At 40.1% G+C, this 18655-nt stretch overlaps 1 protein-coding gene across 1 annotated transcript in view; it reads right to left on the reverse strand.

Moving 5' to 3' along the window:
• LOC104410937 (ecto-NOX disulfide-thiol exchanger 1) overlaps nt 1-18655 on the reverse strand; it is a gene marked incomplete at its 3' end in the record, with an annotated part of 87383 nt that overhangs the window by 19936 nt on the left and 48792 nt on the right. Inside the window, exons 5-6 of the mRNA XM_010021240.1 lie at nt 16999-17205; nt 10423-10656 (exon numbers count right to left, since the gene is read on the reverse strand). Coding sequence (XP_010019542.1) covers nt 10423-10656; nt 16999-17205 — 441 coding nt within the window. The remainder of the gene's footprint in view (nt 1-10422; nt 10657-16998; nt 17206-18655) is intronic.

The following is an 18655-nucleotide window of genomic DNA, read 5'->3' on the forward strand; positions in this document are numbered from 1 at the left end:
TGAACAACAATATATCTGTTGTGACGTTATATTAACATGTGATTCATCACCATAATTCATTAAATAATTGTCTCTGAGGAGAGGGAGTCAGAAGGGCATATTTTCTTCCATATTGTCCCCTTGGATTGGACTCCACTTCCAAGCTTTTCTGGATACATATGTGGCAGATACGTATTAAGTGGGTCTGATGAGTGAGGTTGGCAGAATATGGGCCTCAGAAAAGCCAAATGTAAACGAGACTTGTGCAAAGCCTCTTCATTGCAAGAAAACACTAGGATTAAGGTCTCCAAAAGGCTTGAGCAAAATCTTCAGCCTGCTGAAATGCATGGGAGCTGAATGTCATGGATCCAGTACAGCCAAGAACTCATCCCTGCAACATAATGTTTATTATAATTACAGTAGTCAGTAAGAATAACCTGCAATGGCTTCTGGCAATGTTATCATGCAATTTCCAACATTCTGTACAGTCAGGTCACTCTGTGGATGGCACCAGCCTGCTAACACCAAGGATGTGCTTGATCGCGAGTAGAGAGTAACTACAGATGAATGTTCCTCTTTTTTCCTTGTAGACATCATTGTAGATCATCACATATAATTTATCACCCAACACTGAAGTACCATTTAGAGTCAATTATTCCATTCAATCTAGGTCAAGACATGAACAGCAAAGTTGGGAGAAATGATGCACAGAAGCACTCCGAAGAGGTACACTGTGACCTGTGAAAAAACTGTGTGCAGCACTGAGCAAAAATGTTTCACGGAGGTGCATGAGGAAAACCAATTGCACAAAAACATTCTCCTTTTTCATTTCTTTAATCTCTCCCCAGTAAATATCTGTGTGTTGTTTTGCTATATTAAAACACCCATTTGCTTTTATCAGGCAAAGTTGGTATACGTAAGGGATGTTCATAAACACGCCTTCCTTCTGCCACATAGATTCGACCCATGCTGTCATGCCCATGTGTTCAACACACTATACTTCCAGGGAGCTGCAGAGGTCTGTGGGCCTGTTATAGTTAATTCATGGCTCTGTACTAGCAGGAAAAAATAAATCCTTTCATTGGTAAACATCAGTATCTTCATTGACTACATAATTAGAAGATGCATTAAAGAATGCTAGAGGGTAATACATGCACAACAGGGGCACATTAGTTTATAAAATCTTTTCTCTACAATTTTAAAATTTCCTTCTTTTACCTTCATTTTTAACTTCTATATTCTTGAGTTGACTACTCAGTGACTGGCATAAGGTAACTCACCGTGAACTGATTTTCTTCATCCAGATTGCAGTGACTCTTTCTGAGCAATGAGAGGTTCATTTAGAAAATCAGATTTTTATACCAGATTGTTCATTTATTTTTTATTTAGTAGATAAATAGAAGAAGAAATGCAGCAATGGAATCTAATTTAAGCAGAGCATGAACTACCTTATGATTGCAGCCATTCATTAAAAAAATAAAACAAAACTCCTAATTCTGTTCAAAATTATTTCCTTGCAGTAGGATGCACATAAATATACAGTGTTTAAAAACATACCCTTAAAATAAATTTGTTTATATAAAACATGCTCCCATATGTAATTGTTCTTTTAAAATGAGCACATGACAAATTATTTCTCACACCTAAAGCTTTTTTCTCCTTCAAGTTACAGCATGTTTTAAGCAAATAAGGCAGGATTCATCTCCTTCATGTCAACATCTGATTTAGTAACCCCAGGTTCCTGGCACATTCAATTGGAAGAGATGGACACTTGTTGGACAGGCTTCACCAGTCCTCTTCTAGCTGTGTATTAGAGGGTGAGGTGAACTGTGCCCCAGAAGTGCCTGCTTCAAATGGCTGTAAAGGGAGTCTGGGGTGACCTGTTCATATATAGACATCTCTGATACAGACATCTACATTTAGTCAGAGTAATCCCAACTGTTACACAAGTACACCAGATACAGCCACCTACCCAGCATTTGTGTACTTGTGTTGGATTTTCAGTTTTACTGCAAGCTGTGATGCATGCTATATTGTTTTAATATTACCCATCTATTGAGGATGGCTTGCTAGGTGTTTGTCGACAGATTTCTGGGTGCTGCTAGACTCAAGCACAGCTCTTAGAGATAAGATATTTCAAATTTCTCTTATATCAGCTAAAGATATTTGGTGCTTAAATTCTAGCTTCCAACTTAGATGAAATGAAATATAAAAGAAAGAAAATGCACCCCTGAACTGCCTGGCAAATTGTCAACAGGGATATTTCTACATTTTAAAAAAAAAAAAAAAAAACAAAACCCAATAATTGTTGACAAATGTTTTGCAGTTTTCTGCTTATAATTTGACCAACTTTAAGCAACTCCAAGTGGAATGAACTTTTTAATAGAAGAAGCTATGACAAGAACTGCTACAAAACGGTGTACTGGGAAAAAGTGTTGAAAACGGAGTTTTTACTTTCAGTTTATGGAGTTTCCTTGCTGTAACACAGGGCAGAATTCAGCTCAGAGTAATCTGAAATATTGCGACTATTTATCTCTCAGTGTAGGCACCTCCATAAGGTGCTTTCACAACTTGGATAATGGTGTCTAAGGTCTTAGCCATTAGAAAGGAAATAGACTAATCCATCACCGTAAAGCTAGGCACTGAAACACTCATTACTGTCATTTTTACATTTATAGATATATTGAAAATATAGCTAACTTTATATTTCTGTATTTTGAGAGTGACATTGTATCCTGGACCTCTAGATAGGACAAGATCAAGCACTGGGCTACAGTTGCTTTTAGCCTTGTTAGTATCTTCCCAACTCTGGGCTTTCTCAAATGTTTGAAAAGTATCTGAGATGATTCATACAACACTTGAGACTTATAGTGTTGTTTGAATCAACAAATCACAGCAATCCTTCTATGTTGTCCTACAGGCCATGGTGTTGTCCAGAGCCAGCACATACTCTATCTCTTGCCCCTAATCTTGCTCCCCTAATACAATCTCCTAGGCGTGCAAGGGGATGCTGGAAAGAGAGAGCTAGTGCTCTTTATCCTAATGACTACACCTAGAAAGGTCCTATGCTGGTTGCATATGTTTTGGCTTCCATTAATGATATCATTTTTCTCTGTCCCTCCTAGAAGGTGGGAAGGGGCTGGTGTGTCTTTATGCTAAGCTCTGACCTGACCAGTAGAAATCCAGTCAACAAACACCCCTCAAAGGTATCCTTGTGAGAACTGAGAATGACAGTGCTGCAGGGTGTGTAACAGGGGATAAGCCGTGGGATATGACTCATCTGTTTGCCTCTGATTGACAGCCTGTCCTCTGTCAGCTGTAGCTGTGCCATAGGAAGATGCTGTGTCCCCTGCGTCAACCCCAGCTGCTCAGAACTACCCCTTTGCTCATGGCTACACTGCCTTCAAGGCTGCCTCAAGCTGCTCGCTGATCACACTGCAGTTCCAGTTTTTCAAACTGAGACCAGTTCAGCTATTATAGGAAAGTGGTAGAAGCCAGTTTGAGATGCAAACTCCACAGAACCGCAGCCAAATGTATGGCCAAGGTTACTGTTAAGCTGACCTCTGATTTGATAATTTACTAGTCTGTAACTAAGATTTATGAACTGCAAAGGCTGAATTCAACACAAAAAAATAATAACCCACAGCAGATGACTGCTAAGGGTGAAGCAGGTCAGGGAAAAGGTTTACTAACCTCTCTCATCAGCAGGCTCAGCGCAGCTCCCCTGTGCATCAGGAACAATTTGCTTCCCAGCACACACCACTTTCGATGCCACAATGACAACCTATTTTTCTCTTGGCTTAAGAGCTTCTCCTGCACAGAGTGCCTGCCACTGACCTAGAAACAACTCTTCAGCCTACTACCCTCACCTTCTTTTTTCCCTGCTCAAATAACTTATATAATTGTGCCATGCAACACACATATCAGTCTGGTACTTTTGGGATTAATAACATTTTTAACCCAATGGCACTGCATAATAAGTGAGAATCAAGGAATATAAATTCTTACTGCCAAAGGGTTCTTTTAAAGAGTGATTAATATCCACCTTACTATTTCTTAAATAGCCTTAACTGTATGCTATAACCAAGAAACTTTTCCAGTTATGTAATAAATGACTAGCTGAAACTAGATTTGAGAAAAATATGCATATGCCTTCACTAAAAGATATCTTAAAAGGTGCTTTCTTCCCCCTGTATCATCAAACTCTTTCTTCCAAATTAAATCACATGAAACACCCACCTTACAGAGGTGGGTGTTTCATGTGAGACACAGAAATCCATTATCTTATCCTGCTGATGCCATTATTTCCAATAAAAAGTAATTACGGCAGTATTGAGTTTCCTCCCTATTTCTCAAAATCACACCACAAACTTTCAGATTGGTGAGCTGCAATTTCCCAGTTCATACTAATTAACTTGAATCATTTTGCAGTATGGTACATTTAATCAAGTGGGTTTATATTAAACCCTTAAAATTTGCATTGATACAATACACAGTAGCTGAGGGAGGACACTTAGTAATGCACTTAACCGTGAATGCACTTCTTGCAGGCTTTGGGAGTGAGGTGCCCAGGGAATTGGGTTACCAGGCTGCTGATAGCTGAACCCACCTTACACTCTCCTGCAGTGCCCTCGCACTGTGCCTGCTCCCAGTCCCTGTGCAAGGCTTTTGGAGCCAGCTGTATTGTGTCACAGCAGATGTCAGCAGCATATGGAAGAAGGAAGGAGAAAATGATGATCTAAAAACGGGAAGGGTGAGTGAACAGATTTGACGCTAAAGCGTCGAAACATGTCTGTTGTAGGGCTCTGTCCTCATATACTACTAATAAAAAAAGACTGTGTTAAAAAAAGGGTCTGGAGTCTTTCAGCAGCAATTAAACCTGGCATTCATTGGATTTGTTCAGAGAATCTCAGCTTTGCATCCCCTTCTGACGTAGCCCTACCCTGAATTCAATCCTTTCTGTGTGAGACTTGCCTCTCTGGATAACCGCAAAGCTTCTGCAGCGCTCCACAAGTCTGGGTCTCAAGTTCTGGGTGATAATGAAAACAGCATGGTTTTCTTCTCAGCGAAATATCCTATTTCCCAAGCAATTAAATGTTGTTTATATTTCAAATGATGTGCAAGGGTTGAGATTGTCAGGCTTGATGTTACCTGAATCTTGCACAAGATGCATCCCCAGTTAGTTCATTCCACTGTAACTGCCATCTATTTATTTAAATTTCCAATCTGTTCTCTCTTCAGGGGATAATACAGTGCCTGGCAAAGAAGCAGCCTCTCAATTTTTTGAATTATATTTTTTAAAATGGAAAGCCACATGAATAACTTCCCTGTGCTCATAAAGAAACACTGTATTTAAAAAGGAGATAAATTCCAGGGTATTGTACATAACTTGCAGATATTTATGTCTCCTTTGCTCAAAATATTTAAAAAACAGATATTCTAATATAATGAGACGTCTTTGTTAGATGGTGAAACTATTTAGCTACCTGAAGCAAATAAGACAGATGTAGCATTTTAAAGGAGCTTATTTGCAAGACGTGATTTCTGAAGATGATACTATTAGGTACAGATATGCTTGAATTAGGAAAACCGTAATGTTTGAAATTCTGCTTTGAAACACAAATGTCATAAACACGCAGATTAAAATGTTTTGTTTCAATGCACCTGACAGAGCAGCGTTCCACTTAAGGATAAAAGGTTCAGACTATCTCCAGTTGTGTGATGTTCTGGGCACCACATTACTCAACCGTTTATAAAGCACCCAGGAAAACAGATGTCAGAGTATGCAAATTTGATTCTAAATACCTACTAACACATCTCACTGTGCAGTAATAACACATCTGATTTAATGCTGCAGAATTAAAATCTCAAAGACACACACCAAGCAAAATGCTGCAACGAACCAGAAGACAACAAGGTTGCATTTTTGTAATGTAATAGCAGAAGACACAATATTCTGCTGGTTTTGTCAGAACAAGAACTTAGGGTCTATTCTCAAAGGCTATTTAAGGAGGCAGTTCACATTTACACTTCACTGTAAAAGACCTTGGTTTCCCAGAATTCACATCCATGAATTTATTAAGATATTTCCTCAAAGAAATACAGATTTTTACCAAAGACAGGAGTTGTCAGAAAGAGGCCCTAAGTTTCATTAACCTAAGTTATGCTTAGCTGCTATCTTGTTCCATGCCAATCAGATAATGGTTTGATGAAACTATTTGCAATGGCATGACACATTTTGGAATATTTGGATCAAAACGTGGATTTGAAAACCACCTTTTGAAAATGTGACGTTTTACCATTTTAAACAAACGGGGCCTATTCTTTATTTTACTTTCTCCTTTCAAATCTGCTTTAGTGGTTTGGAAAGTAAAAAAAAAAAACCCAACCCAAACCAAACCAAAAATCCAAACCAAAATAACTTGTGCAAAATTAAATCATAGTTTCGTTTTCCCAGCCAGCTTGCAAACCTAAAATGTGTGGTGCAAACCTAAAATGTGTGGTACAAACCTAAAACTGACCTGCATAGCCCTGGTATGAAAAGGAGCTCACGTTCTTTCCCATGTTACCTATCTAGTTTGAATGTCAGGGCTCATTTCATTCTGATAACCCAGGCTCAGGTCCCTTCTGCCTTCTATGTGCTGGACTCATGAAGAATGGAAATCTCTCATGGCAGTGCATGAAACAAATTTAAATCAAGTATTTTGTGACAAGTCATCTTTTCATTGCAGGAAATTTCCTCTTTAATGAATTATCACCTTCTTGATAGAACATCACCTTCTTGCTAGAGAACATCACTAGTAAATAATCTATGTTGAGCAGCTCAAAATATGTTTAATCAATGAGAGTTAATAGTGTAGGCCTACATTTTTGGAGTATGGGCTCAAATTCATGAGACCTACACCCATGATAGTGGCAATATGCCACTGTCACATAGTGAAAGGTGGCAATAACAAAGCACAATGGGTGGTTAGGGAGAGGAAAGCCAGCACAGGCACTTAGAGAAAAGTGAATACGCTCTTGGCTAACAACATGAAAGGTGCAGGAAAAACATCCACACTGCCAACAAGGAAAAAGTTACGAAGGATTTTATTTGTTGGACCTTAATGGAGAAAAACAGGCAAAGGCAAAGGCAAAGGCAAAGGGAAGAGAAAAGGAAAAGGAAAATACCCATAAACCAGCACTGTCTACCATCCTCTAAAATGGAAAGTGGTGAAAAATTGCACTGGTCCACAGTTTGATGGGTTTCCCTTATTCCTTCATAAATCAGGTGTTCAAACCAAGTTCTCTGTAGGTATGAAGGGATTTGGGATAGTCCACAGAGAGCAGGGAACCAAGACCAAATCATAAACCTTCACGCTTTTTTAGGTATGCAAGGCCTCATATGCAGTGAGTTCCCAGCCCCAGTCACCAGGCAGTGCATTTTCAGAAACCAGTTCTTTTTTCACATGAAACACCATGCCAGTAGAGACTACCTGGCTGATATTTTATAATGAACTTTTGTTTCCAACTGGCACTAAAGATCCTCTATACTCTTCCACCCCCTCTCCTCTATGCCAGTTACTGTTGTACCAGGTGAATTTAGCACGAGAGGAATAGGAATATGCTGAGAACACTGGGGTGAGAGTTTCTAGCCAAGTCTGGTACACAGACTCAATGATTTCTTTTAGTCTTATGCTGCAGTTTACAGAAGGTGAAAAAAGATATTGTCACCTCTGCTACAGACTCAATAAACATCTAAACCACAACAGGGGATGGGCTGATGAGCCTAGTTCATCTCTGCTCACCGTCAGATTTCCTTGCTGTCAGGAATTTCCAAGGTTATTTTGACAACAAAAGTTGCTTGGATTCAGACCAAGTTGTCTACATTTGTGATTGCAAAGCAGTGTCTTGGGATGACAGATGTTTAGCTATTTTGGCTTGCTTTTCAGCTAGTGTTGCTCAGCGAACTTCTGGAGGCTCTGCAGGAGCTGAAACCTGCACACTGGGCACCTGCAGCTCTGTCTCATGAGCTGGCAACAGAGCTCAGGAGCCTTTTGAAGTGGGTACCGTGGAGAGGTCATAACTTTCCTTAAGAAAACAACTGCAAAGCTCAAAACCCAATCTTTTAAGGTAAATCCTGCCAAAAGCAGTTATATATTGATCCCTCTTTTCTTTAGGATGAATCTACCAGGCTTTTGCAGCAATGCAAATCTGGTGATATCCAGAGACCTGAGATTTTGACCCCAAGTTTTATACATCCTGTTTGTGTGTACCAATACCTATCTTTTGTATATGGACTTCAGCTTCACTGAAGTCCACATTTGAATTGTGAATGTATAATGACATGAACTACCCTTTGCCAGAATTAAAGAAGTTTCTTTACTGTTGCTTTACTTCTGTTTTTAGGATGTCACAAAGGGCTTATGTGGTGAACTCATGTTGCCCAAGGGAGGCCATAATGTTCTGCCTCACTGCTTTATAGATACTGGCCATAATGCCAGCGGAAAAGTAAAGCAGACTGGTACAATGACTGAACCCCTCCTCTGCTTTCTACCTTACCTAGTACAGGAGACAACTCATGATTGGTGAGAAGAGAGGGGGCTTCTTTGCATTCTCCATGCCCAACAGTCTGTACAGATCCAGGGCTGGTGCCATTAATCTTGCTACAGGCAATTGCTAATTAGTGAAGTTTTTAAAATTGCAATATCATTTTTTGCTGCATTTTAATTATTTTTTAACCAATTAAAATAAACTTACCATTTTGGTTTCTTAATTTGTTATATTTAATTCTGCATATTTCTGAAAGTTTATCTTTATTCCCAGAGAAATAGTCATGTACGTGGTGGTGGTCTATACTGCGCAAAAAAAGTTTCTATATTAAACTTGCATCTATACACCAAGCTCTGGTTAAACGTCCCTCAGGACAACCTAAGATCTAAATTCTTGGAATAAGTTTAAATTAAGCATAGAAACCTCCCAGAATGAAAAGAATAACCTTTCTAAATATGGACATCTTAAATATCTTGCAAATCCCCACATTCAGTTGCCACAAGCAACGGCTAGCCATATGGATGAAGTTGTCCAGACTTCTTCCATTTTCTGGCTTAGTTCAGGAAACTTCTAGGCCTTACTACATAAAGGAAAACTTCCCTATAAAAGACTGACTCCTAATATATTCAACTGAAAACAGATTCAGGGAACAGATGGATCTAATACTCTCTATTGTATTGTATAATGTCTAGAGGAGCTGGACTGGAAGTTATGTAAGAATTAAAAATTCTTATATTTGGGTCTCTTTCCTTTTTCTTCTGCTCTATCAACCCATCTCAGTTATTTTACCAATATCCCAGTTATTTAATGAATTATTTAGTGGTGTATGTGGTGACAATATTTATCATACAAACTAATAACAGACCGAGGTAACAGTGACAACTAACAGCGATCAATACAGTACTCAGAGACAGTAGGGTGCATCTTTGCTCCATGCTCCAAGGATGCAACACTTTGTGCTGCCCTTCTTCAGCTTCCCAAACATCTTTCATAGTTAGAACAGAGGCCAGTGTGTTGACAGCTAGATAGCCTAACTCTAATCTGGATAATTCTGAAACAGTGGCAAGAATCACAGTTTCTTGTGACCTGGCACACAGTAAAGTAATGTGCTTGGCCAGCACATGGGAAAAGCATGCCAAACACAATTGCTAAACACTTAATGAAAACAAACAAAACTCTAAGGGGTATAAGGAGTTGTTTGCTTGATCTTTAATTTCTTAACCATGAATAATGTTTTATTTTTTGTTTCTTACTTTCTATGCTAACTATTAAAAGTCAGGAATCCTCAAGCTGCACTGTTGGAAATATTAACTTGCTAAGTGTACCTAGAAAAAAAAAACAAATAAGCAAGCAAACACATACCAAAACAAGACGGTATCTTGCACAAGAAATTCCAACCCTAAAGAGGGAGTGAAAGAATGGATGGTGTGTGTCAGAGATAAGTTGTAACGGCTGCCTCTGAGGGGCACATCAAAATGCAGCTCATGAGGGCAATTTAAATGCCAGAAATTGGCACAGCCATGTGCATGTGATGTAGTAACATATCAGTCAAGGAACAAAGACATTTTAAGAATGAGGCCTTTAATATGAAAGATGTTTGTAACAAGCTATCTTATTACAAGAGCATGGCCAAGGTATATGATGAGAACAACGGAACAGAAAAACCCCTCCTGTAGTATTCTGAAGGTTGTGTTATAGCTGTTAAAGCACAGATAGATGGATAAACATTATACATTTCTAGCAGGTGGGTGAGTATCATTACTGTTGGCATCGAAATGGCAGAAGAATGGGAGAAAGCTAACAGGGCAAGTAATGAAATACATTGGAGAGAAATCAGCTCCCCTGCTCTGACTTCTGGGTGGCTCCTGCTCTTAAGGAATAATACATGGAAAAGTATCAAATGCTGCTTACCTTTCAATTTTTCAGCCAGCAAAGCAGCTTCGTGTTCGGAATAATGCATTATTGCCGGAGGTGAAGGAGGGCGCAGTCTGTCTTCTTCCATTTTGCGTCTGTGGCGTTCTTCTCTGGCCAGCATTCTTTGTTTGCATTCCCATTCATAAAAGTCATCTCTTGCCTGAGCAAAATCAACATGAAGGCGACCTGAATCCTTTTTGTCTGTGCTAGATCCTAATCTCATGCGGTAACCTGAAATCAACAAGCAGAACTAACTGTTTCAGGACTTCTTTGCTTTTTTTTTTGCCCCTCAAGTGCAGCTAAGTAAAAATATACATTAACAGATTCCACATGTCTACACAGGATCTATCGATAACTGTGTTTTCACTGGAAGATGAACATTCATCCACTCCTTTTTCCTCACAATTTTCTGCATCACCTGTCAACACAGAAGATGAGCTGAGTTGACCCAAAGTTACAGACTCTATACTTTTGTTTAGAAACATATGTAATTTTTCTACTTGATACTCCCAATCTTTATAAGTGCAAAGGCCAGGTAAACAAAAACCAACTACTAAACAAGGAGCTGGTTTGGTCTGAATGTAGAGTCCTTCTTACCTTGATCTTATTGAGATCAGATGCAGTTTAGTACTTTTCTCCAGCCTGCCAAAGGGATTGGAAGTATGGGGAGAGGCTGAATTTTATAAAAATCATGACTACAGATGAATGAGAAAATTGTGCTACATAAATTCCTGTACCATGAAGAGGGAAACAATCTGGTACCAAATATAAACCACCTACAAATGAACTGAGTTTACCATTCTTAAAGCTACTTCTAAATTGCTGACTAATTCATTTGACATTTGCAAGGCCCCTTTCAGAACAAATAATGAAACCTGTTGTGCCTTATCTTTAGTGATGTTCTACATATCAGTAATTTGGTCAATGTATCATATGCCAAAACTAGCAGACTGTGAAGGCCAGCAGTATAACAGGGCCCTGCTCTGAACTAAAGCCTTTGACTTTTAACAGAGGACAAACAAATCATGCCAAAGCCATAGAAGGAGCTTTTCGTGACCATAATGTGGAAGAACATATGCTGGACGGCTATCTTTTTTCAAGTTTTATTCCCAAGGCTGAAAGATACTCTCAGTTTCTCTAACTTTTAAAATGCCAATTTAGAGAAAGTCTGAGAAAACACTATGTAGAAAACTGCAAACAGACCCTTCAGATATAGGTAAAATTAATCACTCTGCACAAGGCTAACTCTAATTTCTCAAAGCCAACACACTGCAGTAGTCTCAGAAGCAGAGCAGCCCAGCAGAGACTTCTCAAATCATGGGATGCTGCAGAGATGAATTCTGTGCTGAGCTGGCATGTAAGAGGCTCTTCAGAAACACACTACTACAACCACTGCGTAATAACTCCAGGGACAGGAAACTCCTGCTCAAAGTGGCAGGAAAAACAGTGTTATCTGCTTCTGAACAGCAATCCAAGGGAACCAACCTTTCAGTCTTTTGGTTTCCCTGTGGTCTGAAGAGCTTCAGCACCTAACTACCACAGTTAAAACTCAGTTTTGAACTCTCTCCAGGAACAGCAAAGCTAAGACTTGTGTAGTAGATTAGGAGCATCTTTGTAAAAAGATGCATATCTAGGCATACTCTGTTTATTTTACTGCTGGAAAAACATCCTGCTGTATGAATACAAGAGACTGTCTGTACTACAGCACATAGGAGACAATAACTTCAGACATTGAATATTTATATACGTAGTGATCCTTCAAAAAAAATACAATGTAGGTGCCTTCTGATTTGACATCTTCCTTTCAAACATCTTGTGGAGTTCATCTAAGTAGCCTGTTAGTATGGAAGAGCTATGACTTTCATTTTTCAGCAGTGAGCCCAAATCCAGATGAAAATCTCGACCTAAGGGTTTCAGAGGTCCTTCAAAGCCAGAAGGCATCAAAAACTTCCATGGCACCTACGAAATCTGGTCTCCAAAGTTCATAAGCTTGGGATGAAGCAGAATGAATACTGCAATAGGGGCAAATATTGTTTGTTATTTTAAAGCCCCCTTTATTTTGCTCTGTTTTCTTTTGCCTGGAGGAGTAAACACTGATTTTCCCCTCAGAAGTCTGTTTGTGGTCATATACTTAGCTCTAGTCACAAGGTGTTGAAAGGAAGAGTTGCAGATACACCACATTTAGTGAGACATAATAGAAGAAGAGTGTGGGTGACCTTTCAAAGCTGGGCCCTAAACTAATAAGGGGTAATTATGTAGTTTTATCCACAGAGGTGTAGGCACAAAGCGGTCAGCCAAAAGGGGTCAGTAGTACAGCTACCCTGATAACAGTTGTTGGAGGGTGACAAATGTTACCTCCTCCCTGACAGTTTGACTCGCCAGCCGCATTCCTCAAACAGTGATTGCTCTGTGCCAAAACAGTATTATCAGCAAAGTGAAAGGACACTGCCAAGGTGCCAGGTCTCGTGAACCTACAATTAGATCTTCCAGCTGGGCTGAACTTTCCAGGAAGACACAATCTCTCTTCCTCTCCCCAGCTCTTTTGCCTCTGCTGGCAGGAGCACACTGGTATAGACACAGCAAGGAACACTGCAGGATGCAAGACTTTTGTGGACCTCAAAGCTCCGCTTAATCTGAATAAAGATCTAATGAAATGGACTGTGCATCTACAGGTTATGTGTGTACCAGCAAAGTTGAATTTTATCAAATTGGCCCTCATCTTTGAAGTAAATGGGAATAATGGAAAGAAACCTACCACTAAAGAGTGTAAACTGGAGTTCTAAACCCATTACCCTGTGTAGCACTGGACAAATTTAGCTAACCTTTTAAGTGCCTCAGAATTAACAGATTCTTGAAATTGCCCATGAATCATACTGAAAAAATCTGACTGCTTGTTTAACTCTTAAGGCTGAAGGTGGTCAGCCAACCAGGTAGTTTCCACCAGCACACAAACACATAATAACTTGGGTCAGAAGGGACCTTGGTCATCACTCAGTCCGATCTCCCTCTCAGAGACCCCTCAGCAGGGTCTACTTCGAAGTCAGATCAGGTTGCTCAGGGCTTGGCATCTTTCCCTTAGTAAAAATATAGGACGAAAGGCCTGGCTAGTAAAGAACAGACTCCTTGATGGGCTGACAGCCAGCAAGATGCTGTGTAGCAAGGGGTGCACAACTGGCAGGTAGTATTTTCTATATGAGATCCTCAGGCATCCATCTGGGTTGGCAATTTTGAGCTGTGGGGCAGCTGGGAGGCTTGCTCTTTTCCAATACCATGTCTCCTTATTGATGTTTGAGGGTATCTAAATGTATGAGAGAACCACCTGTCATTGCCTCCCCTTCATGCGTGGGCAATGAACTGCCCTCACAGACCCTTTTCCCCGTCTCTTTGCTCAGGACTGCAGCTAGCGTCAACTGTGTGCCTGGCTTGTCATTTTTAATTTCAGTTTTGTACACAATGGCAGAGGAAAAGACTTTGGGAACTTGCCAAGATCCTCACTTTAAAGGAGCAGCAACAAGAAAAAAAATCAAACACAGTATTTCCATATCACAGGTCTAGTCAAAACTCTGTGGCTTGACTTACCTTTGAGTGTTGCTAGATTGGGGACTGGTCAATACCTGCTCTCTAACTGGGGATCTAGATCAGAGTGTTGATGACGATCAGTGAGAACAAAATAAAACAAGTACATGGTACTACGTGGAAACCCAGAGGGGAAAATACCAGCACAAGAAAAATGCATACACAGGCTTTTGGGGTATAAACAGGTCTGTCTCAAGACACTTGTTTGTCCCCTATTTTCAAGTCCAGGGCCATCAATATTTCCAGGAGCTACTGAATTGTCAGCCACAAGAGTAAAATACATACAGTTTGGACAAAGAGCCTTCTCATGGGCTGGTATGTCAATTTTAGAAAGTCTTTTCCTCAGGAGATCAAAATTTAACTTTCAGGGCTAAATGAAATCTGCCCTTCCTCAAATCAAAGTTTTTATCATAGTCTTCTACCCATGTCCCAGTCTCCTGGTGAATTTTGTAAATCACTTGCACTATTCTGATGATAAGCACAGGATAAATACAAAGTTTGATGAGATTAGATGGGGTAGACAGATAAAACTGATTAGATAGACAAAATTATCATTATATTACAGATATCAAAGGCAGGACTTTCCCTTAATATAACATACATACTGTATTAACCACAAATGCTGTTTGTACATCTCTTGTCTTTTACAGGGAAAAGAGAATGCTTTAACAATATGCTTTATCCCCATCACTTCAGAATACATTATGTCTGAGAATGGTACAAAGACTGACTAAACCCACCCTGTATTTCAGCACAAATAAAACATGGCCCTGCCTAGGGCCAGACCTCCCTGCTCTGCAGTGGTGGGGGACAGTCAGTTTCATCTGCAGAGTTCAGCGCTGGTGGTAAAAAGATGTGAAACTTGGCTGCAGTGTGCCCCTGCTTTTCTTCCTCTTCGCTGTCAGCTCCACTGGTCAGAGACACTAAGTACAACACTTTAGAATAAAGAGAAGGTGTGGAGGAAAAGGCAGATGGGGAGGGAAGCTGCAGAGCAGACGGTAAGAGGAGCCATAGAGAGCAGTGCAACTGTGATGAAAGGAAATGGAAGAAGGAAGGATGGATCAAGAACTTGGAAATTAATTGGCAGAAAATTCAGGATGAGGAAGGACAAGAAAGGGAATCTGCCACCTCCATTTCTGCTCATTTCCCTTATTCTGAATGCAAACTCTAGTGTGTTATGAAGGACGACAGATGGCAGCACAGGGAATTTCCTACCTCTAATCATCAAATCTGGTCCTCCAGGATTTAAGGCATATAAAAGTAAAATAAAACTTGACTTGGAGTGAAGCAAAGTCAACTGCCAAGAAGCAGGAAACTGAGCTAGAGGGACAATGGCTCTGGCTTAGAGTGGCAGCCTGTAGGTTTCTGAGCTTTTCCTTGCTCTGTTTTTTGCCACTGTTTTGTTTATCACTACAGTAATACCAGATCCTACTCAATCTGGTCCTACTTAATCTGTGCCTCTTCATCTCATCTGGAGATGGGGCCCGTTAAACAGAAGTTGGAAGCCGGGAAATGTGCTCCTGCTTCTTATTACTGCAATTCCTGTAATCTGTCCCAGTGAACTACAGCGTTATGAAAGTAATGTGAATAAACAAATAAACAGGAAGGATAGGAACTGGGAAGAGAGAATGAGGAGGGAAGAAGAAATGAAGTGAAAATTTAAAAAAAAAAGGAAGAAATAAACAGAGTAGAATGAAGATCTAGGAGAAATCTGAAAATACAGCAATATCTCGAAGAACTCTCTATATAAACCTCATAAAACTCACAATTTTCTGCAGTTCTTCAAAGAGATATTTAGAGCAAGCAGCCAAGTTAGGAAAAAAAGCCCCACAAACCCAAACGCAAAAGCTTTTGTGAAACAAAGGAGTTCAGTTTTTCCTGTATTTCCAAAGTTCAGATGTTTTCTTTTCTTTCTTTCTTTCATCTTAAAATGTAGTTGGTTGATAGTGATTTGAGAGGCCACTTGTTTCTAGCTGTGTGAGCTTCCTATGTACACTTACAAGACATTGAGGTTACGTCCTTACTGCTAGACAGAAGATGGTCAGGGTGGAAGCTCGAATAAGGATTTTCTAAGCATCAACTGCCTCCCAAACTCCATTTTGGATGGTTCCAGTGTGTCCCTTCAAGGTCACCCTACACAGGGTGGGTGGCTGTAAGCGAGTCTTTTTCTTGGCCAAGGAGCAGTTCCTGGCCCTTGCTTATTTAAGAATACCTTGCATGTGGGGTGAAAGTGTTACACTACACTTGTGGGACAGAACAACATTTGCAGGTCTTCCCAGGATCCAGAAAGATGAACCAGCCTGTGGAGACAAACATGTACAGGGGATGGGATCCACCTCAGAAAGGTGAAGAAGGGCTCAGTTAGGAAGCCAATCTTCTTTCTTTACTTATTTTTTCCTTGTGAGTTAGAGGTTGGTGGTTTTTTTGTGGTGTTTTTTGTTTGTTTGTTTGTTTGGGGTTTTTTTATGACTGAGTTTCTGTGGCACTCATCATCCTGGGAGGCAACAGATGTAGCCTAAACATGGGGCTCAGAATCTAACCCATGCAGTAGGGGAATACATGCATGCACACAGGCAGACTTTATTCAGACTGCACTCCAAATCTATAAAAATATGCCAGTGAAATTGCCAGCCTATCACAGAAATTGGCACTGGAAAACAGCAGCGTTCCTGGCCTACTGCCCTCCTATTTCCACAACCTGTGAGCAAAACTATATAAATCTGTGTAAATCGAAAATATGATTGTTCTGTAGTAAACGTCAGGATCTGCTGCATTGTTGTGGGATGGCAGGAAATTGCTTCTGGGTAAGCAACATACAAAACCACACGCAAGTCTTGGCAGACATAGAGAAATACAGAATTGCCCCTTGCCACTCCAAGCTACAGCCACTGAGCTCAAGAAAGACTTGCTGAGATAAAAGCTAAGAAAATAAGCAAACATTAGCATCATAACATACAAATAAGAAGCAAGGAAAATCCATTAAAGAATGTGAAGTACCAGAAAGGTAAATGGCTTTATCAACCATGAACTCCTCTGCAAAACGAATGTGACAAAAATTCTTCTTGCTTTTCCGAATTGCTGTTATATCTCCACACTGCTCAAAGACTTCCTGAATAATTTCCTCTGTTGCGTTTTCTGGTAATCCTCCAACAAACACTGTTTTACACCCAGGAGGTCTCTCTCTTGTTGAAGGTGGTGGAAGATCTAAGTCAAAACAGAAATCACATTGGAATACAAAATTTGTTTTTTGATCCATTGGCTCTATTCATTCCCCTAATAGCTCTGGGCAGCAATATTTATTTGACATAGCATGGAGGGGGGAGAGAGGGAGAAGCAAAATAATTGACTATTGCAGAGATTGTCCAGAATTGATTAGTTGAATCTAAACCTCTTCAAGTTTTAGGTGGCATTTTGGAGATTAATTCCTGACACTGTAGGTTGTTCTCCAGGACAAGGTCTAAAAGGATCCTTCTTTTCCCTGCAGTGCTACACAAAAAATAGAAAATATTCAGTTTCAAAGCAGGGGATCTTCTGATTTGACTCTGAGCACAGATCTCAAGCACTGGTGCAGTACATTCAAAGCCTGAACTTCAGAGAAGTTGTGGATGCCCCATCTCTGGAAGAGTTCAAAGCCAGGCTGGATGCAGCTTTGAGCAACCTGGTCTAGTGGGAGGTATATCTGCCCATGGCAAGGGAGTTGGAAGTAGATGAGCTTTAAGGTCCCTTCCAAACCAAATCACTCTATGATTCTATCTTTGGCTTATACTCATCACTTGCCACATTTGCCAAGTGTGTGGGCCCTCTGCAAGCAAGCCTATCATGGGTACAGCCCAGGCACTTGGGCTGGACACTTTTCCCTGATCTTAGCACAATTTCATTTCTGTCTCAGAGTACAAGAGCATAGCAAACAGAAAAACAAAGTAGGAAACACAATGAAGTGACAGCATGATGAAAATGCTCTGCTGGTTATCTGTTTTGTCTTGTTGCCAGATAACGAAGCGGATGCCAGCACATAGGAAGGATAACCTCACTGTTTACAAGTGCTCATGAGGTAGAGTGGCAAGAAACATTATTTTTATGTGTACATATAGAGAGAATAAATACAAACTTAAATCAGAAAACTATTAAATTTTGAAGGCTGTATAAAAAATATATTCTGTCATAACACTTCAACTTGTTTATATGTAGATTACTAGAGTATTCCTCTAAAAGTAACTTTCTAAGAAGGAATATGATTGGTATGACTTTGTTTTTTGGCCCTTTAACATAGTAAATGGGGTAATAACCTTAAAACATACATGTGTGTATATATATATACACACACACACATATTCACACACACAGCCAGTTTGATTAAACCATTATCTGGGTACACTGCAAATTCAGAGTACCAGACTATTTGCTCTTTTGTCTTCACAGTGATAGTGCAAGTGCTGGTCTGATGGCTCTGAAACTAAACTGCTGGGGCTAACATGCACAAAATCAGGCTTTGTGCCTGAGCCGGTGGCTCAGTGTTTCCACTGAGCCTTCCTTTACGTAAAGTCCCAGAAGGGGCAAAAGGAAGCCTGGTCTCTGCTATCAGACTGGAGAAGAAATTCACCTGCCAGGTTGCTCCTCAAAAATGGCAAGAGAGTAGCCATAGACCCTATTTCCC

This window comes from Nestor notabilis, unplaced genomic scaffold (genome assembly GCF_000696875.1).
Source record: "Nestor notabilis isolate BGI_N333 unplaced genomic scaffold, ASM69687v1 scaffold1959, whole genome shotgun sequence".
Lineage (NCBI taxonomy): Eukaryota > Metazoa > Chordata > Aves > Psittaciformes > Psittacidae > Nestor > Nestor notabilis.